At 39.0% G+C, this 12,134-nt stretch overlaps 1 protein-coding gene across 6 annotated transcripts in view; it reads left to right on the forward strand.

Moving 5' to 3' along the window:
- The window catches only part of BANP (BTG3 associated nuclear protein), a 225,005-nt gene that overhangs the window by 50,833 nt on the left and 162,038 nt on the right, over positions 1-12,134 (forward strand). For all 6 annotated transcript variants that reach the window (XM_075008502.1, XM_075008504.1, XM_075008499.1 and 3 more), the window contains 2 exons: positions 1,958-2,080; positions 4,855-5,030. In XM_075008502.1, the coding sequence (XP_074864603.1) occupies positions 1,958-2,080; positions 4,855-5,030 (299 nt within the window). The remainder of the gene's footprint in view (positions 1-1,957; positions 2,081-4,854; positions 5,031-12,134) is intronic.

The following is a 12,134-nucleotide window of genomic DNA, read 5'->3' on the forward strand; positions in this document are numbered from 1 at the left end:
AACTGCAGTGTATTGGTAAAGCGAAATTTACCCAAGTACCAGGAGCAAATATGCTGTGTGGCTCTTAAATTCAATGTTAATTGCTTATTTCAGGGGGATTCATCTCCATTTATTTTTAAATTGGCTTGTATTAACTAAACACCACGTGACACACTTTAAAACACTTTAAAATGAATTAGTTATTTAAAAATAGTCTTCCCCTACCTTATATCAGTTCTAAGAATGTGGGGCGGAGGGAAGAAAGCCCAAGGACTTTATAAATAGAAGCTGAACTTTCCTGCATTTATCTCTGTAGCTGTAATTATTCATCCAATGTACCCATTAACAATTAAGCCTTGGTAAATGACACTTTGAAGCATGCATTCAACATTTACTGAAAATGGGGGAAGTGATAATAAAAAGAACAATGTTTAAAAGAAAAGTAAAATGTTTGGAAGTCTCAAACTGTGCCTAAAAGCTTCAAAATATAACCACGTATGGCATATAAAAGCTGGGAGGAGACGGGAACAGAGTTGAGAATTAATGGGAAGGTGTGTTTATAGCAGGGCAGGTTCCAGTTGTTAATAACTCTCATGGTTTTATTGAGAGTCTCATGATATTCAATGCTTTCTGAACACTGCAGCCGCTGGAATCAAGAGATTACATGAGAACGTGAGCTTTTGTTAGATAAAATATTCTAATTACATAGTCATGCAGAAATGGTTTACATTATAAACACAGAACGCAAATAAAAAGAACTTCAAATGCATTATTTAAAACAATCTCATGATTTTATGCCAGTCTTGTGATCTTTTGAAATCTGACTCATTTTAAATGTTTGGAATTGGCATGTAAAAGGCCCAGTACATTCTGTACTTCTTCATGGATCGATTAACCCCCCTACACAATATGTGAAGTTCACAGGGCTTCAGATCCAACAGATGGTTGTCAATCTATAATGAATCCCATTTGTTGAGGGCAACAGATACAATTATACATATATTACAGACATCCCTTGGCCGTGGTGTTAGAGTGCTCTTGTTTTTAAAGCTCACAAAACACAGATTTCCATCAGGAGAGAGAGAACAACTCCACACATTTATTGTTAGTTCTTGTAGTATGTGTCTTATTGTCTCTGTTGGCCAGTCATGAAAAGTGTGATATCACATTCACATGGAGACATACAATTACACAAATAAGCATACAGTATGATATAGTTGAAATAGAAGGAATATGGCCGTTACCAGATTGCTCACATTATTTCATTTGTGTGATTCTAGTGTATGTGAGACAAAAGAAAAATGAATGAATCAGCTATATGTTCAGATGTTGACCAATAAAAACAATAGAAAAAAGTATATACAGTCATGAGAAACTAGCTAGTCGTCTTCTGTCACCCCACAAGAGGAATATGTATGTCTATTTTAACTATACCATTGAGTATAATGAAAACTATTTAGTTTTGCACACCAAGATTATCTCATACTTTTGTAACCTTTTGTGAAAGCATGAGAATAACTTTTTCTCTCTTCTGCCCCATGTCCTTAAAATGCTTTTCCTTTTTCCTTTGGGGGAAAAAGTCAGTTAAAATGTTGTTTTTTATTGTACTATGGCCAGTTTACCTGACAAAATCTTCACTCTTGTAGTAATTATTCAAAGCAGAAATTTGAAGACACTTAGGAACTTTTATTTATAGACTTTCTTCTCAGTATGTTGATAAAAGAATGTATCAAATCGTCCTGGAAAGGGGATGCAGACTGGTGTTAATTCCAATAAAGCAGCCAGTCCCCTTGAAATGGTATGGATGTCAAATATAATGGATTACAAGCTGTATCATTTGATACACAGTAATTTTGGGGGAGAAAAACCCAGCACCGAAAGAGCATATCAGTTTTAATGTCAGAATTCATTAAAATAGACTGGCTTAGTGTATTAAAAGGTCTTTACATTCTTTTTTTCCTCTGTTTTTGTCTTGTAGTGTTGTCCCACAGACTACAGTGATATTGAACAATGATCGGCAGAATTCAATAGTAGCCAAGATGGTTGGTCAGGAAGAGCCACTGGGCAGAACGGCGGATTCTCTGGAAAATATCCTTAGCAAGTTAGTAGTGACAATTGCAATCCTTCCCCTACAGTTCACTATTTCTAACAGGAAGGCTATTAGAGGTCTGTCTACTGTAATCCCATGTGCAAAATAAGAACATCCTAGGCAAATGAGCAGGAAAAAATATCCACAGAGTAGTAGAAAAGGCCAGATTGACTGTCCTGCATAGCAAAGTCCTCTATCAGCAGAACAGGTACAGCACAGTGCTTCATCCTTGATATGGTGGGAGCATCTTTGAGGTGAATGGGTTAGTTCAGTCTCATTGACCCTCCAAATCTCTGGCATCCATGCTGAGCTTCTGTAGAAGGAGGTCCTTTTTGACGGATTTTGTGATGTGGACATTTGCTCACTTTGAATTGTATTGAGACCTGTCAACATATTCACTATAGGACAGTCAGCGTCCATCCATCTTGCTTTGTTCTAGTCATGGCTGGATTTGAACTAGTTAACTGAAAACAAAGGCTCTATGTAGAAAAATATTTGATGTAACAAGCCATGCTTACTTAACAGTTATGTAAAGAAGTTTCTTTATAATCATTATTTTACAGATTGCTTGTAGCTATTTCATTAATTAAAGTTTTCAGATAGACTTAAACAGCAACGTACCTTCTGAAAAATGAACATTAGATAAAAGCTGTAAAGGAGGCCATGCACTACTTACTTGTAAACAAATATTGACACGAAAGAAGGTTTTAATCTTATAATGCATTTAATATATTAGTGAATCAATACATGGATATTTATTGCATTTAACTGAAGAGCTAATATTGGACAAGGCAAATTAGGCAGTTCATTTTTGTATAGATTGTCTTACATCTTAACCAGAGACAAACACCTTTATTTGTATTTAATGTCCTACCAGGAGTTACATTTTGATGCTAGGGATGTTAAAATAGTTAACCAGTTAAATCACGGCAATTACACTCATCCCTCACTATACGAGCACAATTGGTTCCTAACTTTTTGCTCGTAGATGAAAACTCATAAGAGGGACACTAAAGTCCTATTAAAATACTTGTAAAGTACTCTGATTGGTTCCAAGTGCTCAGAGGGGCAGCAGGTGGTGCTGCTTTTGAAAACTAAGTGAACCTGGGGTTGGGAGGGGGTTAGAGGCTGGAAACATGAGCAGGAAGGAGAGTGGGCAGCTTGGGTGGAAGAGGTGGCGGTTTGTTCCTTCTGGCTGCACGAGAGGTACCTGCGGTGGGGGCGGGGGGAAGAGGGTTTGGAACTGAACAGGATGGGGTGGGTTTTGGGAGTGAGCTGGGGGGAGGTTGTGTGCGGAGCTGTGGGCTGGTGGGCTGCAGGTCTCCCTGGTCAGGGACCCCACGGCTGGCTCAGCTCCAGCGGCAGAGCTGCGGGTCTCCCCACGCCCCAGCCAGGGACCCCGTGGCCAGCTCAGTTCCAGCTGCGGGTCTTCCTATGCCCCGGCCAGGGACCGCACAGCCGGCTCTGCTCCAGCCTCAGGGCTGCAGGTCTTCCCGTGGCCAGCTCCACTCCAGCTGTGGGTTTTCCCGCGCCCCAGCCAGGGACCCCGCAGCCGGCTCCACTCCAGCCGCAGGGCTGCGAGTCTTCCTGTACCCTGGCCAGGGACTCTGTGGCTGCAGTAGAGCCAGCCGCGGGCCTGCCACTCTCACCGCACCCTCCCACTCTGTGCCAGGGACCCAGTGGCTTGAGTGGAGTCAGCCATGGGGCTGCCGGACTCCCCCGCCCCCTGTGGAAATCCTGCTGCTGGAGCGGAGCTAGCCGCAGGGGGGCCAGTCACTCCGCTCCATCCCCCCACTGGTGACCCCGGGGGGCTGCCAAGCTTCGTCCCCTTGCCCCTGCCGGCAACCCCGCAGCTGGAGAGCAGCCAGCCACAGGGCTGCCGGTCTCTCCGCCCCCGCCGGGGATCCAAGGGTGGGAGTGGAGGCAGTTAGGGGATTGAGGGACTCACTGCCCCTTTCCCCCACCGGGGACCCCGCAGGGCTGCCAGACTAACCACCCCCCTCAGGGACCCCATGGCTGGAGCGAAGCCAGCTGCAGGGCTGCTGGTCTCTCCGCCCCCTGCCGGGGACCCAGTGGCTGGAGAGGAGCCAGTTGCGGGACTGCTGGTCTCTCCGCCCCTCACCGGGAACCCAGTGGCTGTAGCGGAGCCAGTCGCGGGGCTGCTGGTCTTCCAGCCCCTGCCAGTGGCTGGCTTGTATTAGCGGGGGAAGTTCACTCATCTAGTGAACATTGGCATGTATGTGTCTCCCTTGTTTTAGCAAGTACTCGTAAATCAAGTACTTGTTAAATGAGGGATGAGTGTAATGAGTTAAACGCTTTGACCCAGGGCTTACTGCCTGGCCTAGCCGGGGTCATGGGGTCTCACTACCTGGCTTGCTGGTCCCACCATGATTGGGACTGCTGCAGCTTGCTATAGCTGGCTGCCGGCGGAGTTAACCGGCCAAGGCTGTTTAACTGGTTAACCAGTAAAGCATACCGGTAAGCCTCACAGATCGCTATTTGACACCTACTGCAGAACAAACACAACTCTTGCATAGCTTCTTGTGTATTAATTTTTGTCAATGTCCAACATTTTGGCATTTTATGTTAAAGTTAATTTACAGAGATAGAGTATGTATTTCATTATTTGCTGTGCAACACCTGATGACAGACTAGCTTTTACAAGAAGCCTCTCATAATTAGTAAGAAATCAAAGTTAATCTTTTTTAACCAGCTAGTAGCAGTATATTACATCATTGGAGTGTAGAATCGTGCTTTTCCAAAGTGTGAATTCTTTTATTTCTCAGTGCTGTTCCTGGTCGTAGACAGAACACCATTGTGGTGAAAGTTCCAGGGCATGATGACAGCCACAACGAAGATGGAGAGAGTGGATCTGAGGCCAGTGACTCAGTTTCCAACAGTGGCCAGTTAGGGAGTCAAAATATTGGGAACAATGTTACTCTTATTACACTGAATTCTGAAGGTATGTTATCAAATTTTAAGGGCAATCCTTAAAGAACTATGAAACAGTTGTTGATGTGGCCTATTGTACAGTAAGTATCAGATAAGACTGTTTGACAAACCTAAATAATTCATTTTCCTTTAACTTGATTTTCACTTTTCTAGGCATAAGAGCAGATAGGTATGCCCCAGAACACAGCCCTTGATTTAACAGTTATTAATATTAATAGTCTCAAATTTAAAGATTTTCAAAATGATTATCAAATACTTCAGTCCTACCTCAAAGTTGAAACAGAGAACTAAGGAAATAACTGCATTCTCTGGGAAGCATCCAAATGTACCTGTTCATTGCCTCCTGTAACTTATTTTGTCATTCCACTGATGTTGACTTCTTCTGAAAGTAAAAGTTAATCTGGCAGCTGTAAATAGTTTTTAACAGGAAATTCCTATAAACATGATTGTTTATAGAATAGTCCTGTCAGCAGTTTCATAGTTTTGTAAAACCTCTACACAACACAATAGCTGCAAAACAAAGACAGTGGAATATAACATTTTGAAATTAGTTTCTGAGATGAAAATTTTGACATGTGCAGTCTGGCCAGAAAAGACAGTTTGTGATATTGTAATGCATATGTTTAGATACTTAGAACAGCAAAAATATTTAGTAACACTCTCCTAAATTCTTGTCAGATACCACTAAAAAGCACTTTCAGGGAAGAGAGACCCTCTGAATTTAAATTTCAGGATTGTCATGTTTTATTGAGCTTGTGCTGATTTGACTAGTACTCAGGGTTTTAGGATGGATTTAAATTTATTCCTGCAAGGGAGTCTGTTTTCAGTGTAGGCTGATGCTGCTTGGCACCTTCCAAAAATCAATCTCTTAATCCTCTGCTCCTGTGGAATGGTTAAAAAAAAATGTTAGGAACTACGCAATGTTTATCAGTATGATACAGACCAAATGGTTTATTTGTTAAATTTTCATACAGCCTTAGATCAGTTGTTTGTTGCAAAGGTTAGGAGTAATCTGCCCTCTTTGACATGCTTGTTTGGCACAAATCTGCACAGAGACAGATGTTGGCCTTTTATGCGATTATTGTATATATAAATGTAGAAGAAACAGCTAATCCATTAATATGTCACATCTGATTTACTTTCGTAGAATCATCTATTAAAAATTTCTTTGAGATATATGAATGTTTTGAGAAACCATTTAGCAATTTCTCCCATTACTCTTCCTTCACTCAAAGATTAGAGAAACTTTACACGGCTGTAGAGAGTACCAAGGCAATAAGTTTACAATCTGTCACAGAAATTAAATTATTAAATAAGAAACATTCTTCAGAATGATAGGTCTACCTTGTAGATTCATCTTCTTTACTGATAAACACAAAAATTGCAGTTTGTTATTATCTGCTGTAAAAAGTAATTTTTGAATGGCTACCGTTGTTTAGAGAATTCTGAAAGGTCATAAAAATTTGTAGTATTTCTTGAGGCACCAAAATGGCACAAAACAAGTAAGCCTATATACTAACACAAATGATCTAGTCCTGTCTACTTTACGAAGTTAAACATGTTTAAAAATAGGTTTGTGAAATGTTCTGGTTTCTATCAAAGTATACTCCTAATCCTGGAAAGGAATCCAGGTTGACTGACCCTTATGGACCAGCACAGATATAAAGGTCTTCCATTGCTCATTTTAGATGCCTTTGCAGGAACAGCATCCATATAACAACATTCATATTACTTGTCAGTGTATATAGCAAGCCATATTATAACCATGGGGAAGACCCATTTTTTAGCTCTTGTAGATTACTAATCTAAAAACATGATTTCCCAGTATGTTTGTAACATGGTTTTTCTATTCACTGAGGCAAAAATAAACCATGTTCAGTGTAGTTTGGCTACAACTGGGTTTCAAGATATATCACACCAGTCCTATCTGGAGGATGTTACTTTGTCTCCTTGTAGCTTGTGATATTTTATAAACTAATCTGGATATTACTTCGAGTCACTATATCTAGAAACTCAGTGCTATGGTCCTGACACTATAAGGTGCTGAACCCCTCCTCAGAGATGAGGAAATTTAGCACCTTGAAGAATCAGGTTCATAATGCTGGATAAACATATATTTAAGTATTTGCTGTTTACAAGGCTATTTTTCTCTATCTGATTGTCTGTCTTAGTCTTAGCAATGCAGTTTGTGTTCTAGATCAGAAAAATCCAATTATTACTAGAATGCCCTGAATCAAACCTCCAGATTCAAAAAGATCCAAATTATGGGAACTTGTGGCGTGTTTCTATTTTTGGTTATTAAAAATAGTATTGTTTGTGTAGTAAACAATATTCTTTATTTCTTAAAAAAATCGCATAAAAACCTAAGGTATTTATCCACATCATAAATTCAAACGATTGCCTGCAGAATTTCACTTTTAAAAATGTAGTTGTGATATATATGAACAAACAGCATCTGAAAATGACACACTTTTTTAATTTTTATATGTCAGATTTCACCCCCAAATGGGCAATTAACACCGCCTCCGCTCCTCCCAAAATGAGGCTTGTAGTGGAAATACTGACATCTTAATGTAGTGAAATACAAATGGGACTTTAGTAATAAAACTGGTGCACATGAAGTAATCATGCTGTATTGAAGATAAACCTCAACAACATGTGTTTTTTGGAGAACAGCATCGGTCAAGAAATTCCCAGTGTGAGTCTGTGTTAAACAGTCTGAAAGGCTTATTTTATATAATAACCATTAGTCTCTCATGTTCTTACATTAATCCCATATTTTTGGCATAGAAAATAGCAGGTGCATCCTTAATCAGTCCACTAAGAAACAACATTCTTTATACTGAACGCATATTTTTACCCCTCAGATATTAATAAGACTGTCAGCAAAGATTTGCCTATTGTTGTACTGAGTGTAGGCTTAATAAAGAATGTGTCTTGTAAAGTATATACGTCTTAGTTGGAGCCTGAATTTATCTCTTGAGAGATCTGAGAAGTGTGGTATTTGAGGATTGGTTCTGTGAACAGTAGGAAAAGGACATGTATCTGAGGATGGTGGATTAGGTAAGGTTGATGCAAGCTGGAAACAATGGGTGGGAAATCAGCTTAAAAATGGGGCTTTGCTTTGGGCCTTCTGTTTCTGGAGTTCTAGAGTCAAGCCTTCATTTGAGTCCTAAACGAAAACAAGTTTGTGCTCACCTTAGTGCACATCAGAAAATCCACCATTGGGATTGGAATCACTGGCAGTCTTATATTGAAAGGTCTTTGGATGGAATAGCAACCATGGTAGTGCTGATCAGGCATCAAGCTCACATCTTGCGTTGTGTGTGGAAGCTGCACAGAAACTGTTTTTGCTATCCAGTGCCATTATTCTTTTTGCTTTCATGAACATCAAATGCATACATATGTAACAAAAGTTGAACAACCTCATTGATACTTAGAGCTGTCCAGTAATTTACTTGGCATTGATGGCCAATTCCTCTGGTTGTAATGGTATCACTGCTAGACTGAAAGTCGTGTGTGTTGGTTCAGTAACATGCTGGTGAAACAAATGTGTATTTTCAAGTGCTTTGTTGAGTCTTTGCCATTGAATGAGTGGCAGTACAGCTACAAACTTTTTATTCAGACAGTTTAAAGTGATAGATGCTTTAAGATGAAGAAGAAAGCAGTCTTATCACGAGGACATATTCATTCAGTATGCCTCCAGGCTTTTGTGTGCAAGCACTTTAAAATTACAGTAGAGGTCAAAAGAATTATTGCTGGATTGAGGAGGAAAGGTGAGATATGATGCATATCACTTATGCCTAGGAGCAATGAGGAACTTGGATAATCCAAAATTTCCTTTCAGTTTAACTGGAAAAGCAAAGAGGTTCTTCAACTAACACATATATAGTGCGTCAACCAAAACACATAATGCTGTCACATTGTGATTTTTAAAGATGCGCACAATAATTTCATAAGATTAGACTTGTGGAATATATGTGCTAATGATTCAAAATTATCAGGACTTATTGAAGGTACAGTATCTACTTTTTAAAATTTATCATCCATGTGTTCTTTTTACGATATATTTTTCACTTGTGCCTGTTTCTTCTATTGTCTTTATTTTTGTTTTGAATAAAAAATCCCCAATTAGCTGACTGAATTAACAGAAAATATTTGTTATCAGAAACTGGGAAGACTACTATTTTTATTTAGCTGACATGGGTTATCTGAATAGAATATAATTCCTCCCACCAATATTTAATTAATCACTTCCAAAGCACATTAAGATATAGTGATTTAAGGTCACTTGAATTCCTAATGAGCGTATCCACACAAGGATTTAGTACAGTTTAACTAACTGGGGGGAGGGATGGCTCAGTGGTTAGTGCACTGGTCTGGTAAACCTAGAGTTGAGCTCAGTCCATGAGGGTGCCTTTCAAGGGCCTGGGGCAGGTTAAATTAAAAAAGAAAATCTGTCAGGGTTGGTAATAGGTCTTGCTGTAAGTGTGGGGGACTGAGCTTGATGACCTCTTGAGGTTCCTGCCAGTTCTAAGGGATATGTATAACCTACTAGCCCTATTGTACCAGTAAAAACAAGAAACCAAATTTATGCACATTTAAAAGCATGGATTACATGTATTGATAGGAAGATAAAATAAATACTATCAGCAATTACTCCATTGGAATAAATGCCCCAGATCATAGCAAAATCTCCAGTGGAATACTAAAAACATGTGATTGAAAGCTGCCAGTCTTTTATAATGCACTCTGAAGTTAAATCTTTTAGTATATGGTTTTACACTCCAGGGGGAGCTCTGTGTCAAGTGAATTAAACTAAAGGTTTTTGTTTGCATCTAGCTTAATTTACAGCCTTTTATAAAAGAAAAAAAATGTTTAATAATGTTTGATGAAGTAATATCTGTACTGTTGATATAGAGCTGAGAGGTGAACTGAAATATAATTTTTTTCTGTGGGGGATTTCCTTATTTCTCATGTGCCGGTAAAACGGTACATATATTTTAATGAAAGTCCCACTTTGTTTAAAATAAGTTTAAGTTGCTCAAGGTAATGTAGGTCGAAACTTCAGAAATGCTGAAGTGACTTTAGCCTAAAGCTAAGTTTCAAAATGGAGTTGGGCACTTAAGGGCTTACTTTTCATTGCCAGTTAATGGAAATAAGGCTCTGAATGCCTAAAGTCACATTTGAAAAAAGGAATTAAGGCACCTGAAACACTGAGGTGCTGTTGAAATGCTGCCCATAGACTGAAAGATGCCAAACTGTCTGTAGGTCCGTAACAGAGTTTGTTGTTATCGTTTCATTGTTGAATATGTGCTCAGAATGATAAGGTAACATTTGGGGTAAAATATTGGACTGAAATCAGCTAAACTGTTGGCTTTCTGTGACTGTTTCGATTTACTTTATGGTTATGATGAGAAAAATGAACTGTGGTAGTCTTTTGTAATATGCATTTCTACTTCTCCAGGCCATAAATATGACATTTTTATTTTGTTGTGGAAGCACATCAATCGAGTGTCCATCTGCTGTGAAGTATTTTCTTAAGAATGACAAGGTGATAGGTTGAGTGTTTGTGAAATGTAGCATTAAATGTTCATACAAATCCATTTTTCCCCTGTAAAGTGGCATTTAGAGATCTGATGAGTCACCACAATGTTTCCATGTGCATTCTGTTCCCATCTGCTTCAGAAGTCCTTTTGATAATAGTCATTCTCTGAATAGATAGAAATTTTTCTTCAATACAAAAGCTTATTTAAAAAAATTTCTTATGAGTTATACCATGACAGTGGAGCTTTTTAAAGGTGGGTTTTTTTTTTCTTTTTTTCCTTTTTTCTTTTTAAAACAACTTACTGGGGGAAAGATTTTATGATCAGGATTAATTTAAAGTTTACATTGGTGATATATATGTCTTTGTTCTCTTTTGTTTAATGGTCCAATATTATTGTCACGTTAACATTTTCTTAATGTTATTTTGGTGGACAGCATATTCCAAACCTTCACTTGACTGGTGCAGCTTTTTTGTCTGAGAAGTACTTTTAGTTAAAGTTTGTAAAAACAAAAATTGTTCTGAAAATTCTCATTTAAGATTCTGGCACCCTCTTTATGCTGCCTCCATTCATCTTCTGAGGATGGGTCAGAGAGCCCCACCAACTGCTGTCTAAGGCCTCGTTATTATGCTTATGAATTCCTGCACTAGTTATTTTTTTTTGGGTAGATGGTGCATTAACCCAAGCCCAGCCTTTTAGCTTCTGTTAGTCCTGGGGTGGTGTGTGTGTTATGTTTTGGGAGGCTGTTGGGATGGATAAAGGGAAGTGTCTTTCATCTAGACTATCTCCTGGAAAGGGCACCAAAGCAAGGTATAAGTTACACTTATTCTTTCTCAGCTTGTCTGCCTTGACTAGAGCTGTGTGAATGGTTTTGGTTTTGTTTCATCTTAAGTTTGCTAACAGTTCTGAATAATCAGAAAAAAATGGTTTGGGTTGAACCAAAATTGAAGTTTTTCAGAATTTTTGGTAAACTGAAAAAGTCAAGAAAAATTGTTCGGAGCCATTTTAATAAAAGCAAAGGCAGTTTTTTTCAAGCTTTCCTCATATGGAAGCTATTCCCTACCTTACTCGTATTTATTGCTCTTCTCTTTATCTTTTCCATTTCTGATACACATTTTGAGGTGGGGTTACCAGAACTGCATGCAGTATTCAAGGTGTGTGCATACCATGGATTTATACAATGGGATTATGGTCTATACTAGTGTGTGTGTGTGTGTGTGTGTGTGTATGTATATATAATATAATATAAAAATAAAATTTTTTGCCTGCACTTGCCTGTACTCAGTACTGGCACCTCGGCACCCCAGCGGTGGGATTGGCGGGAGTGTGGGAGGGGACAGGAAGGGAGCTGGCTGACTACTGGCTCCTTTTTTTTTTTTTTTTAAACAAAAAAAAGCACTGGTATGTACTATCTTATTGTCTATCCCTTTCCTGTTGATTCCTAACATTCTTTTAGCTTTTTTGACTGGTGGTGCAGATTGAAGGGATGTTTCCAGAGAACTGTCGCAATGATGCCAAAACCTTTCTCATGAGTGGTAACAGCTAATTTAGAGCCCATCATTTTGCTT

Source organism: Carettochelys insculpta, chromosome 14 (assembly GCF_033958435.1).
Source record: "Carettochelys insculpta isolate YL-2023 chromosome 14, ASM3395843v1, whole genome shotgun sequence".
Lineage (NCBI taxonomy): Eukaryota > Metazoa > Chordata > Testudines > Carettochelyidae > Carettochelys > Carettochelys insculpta.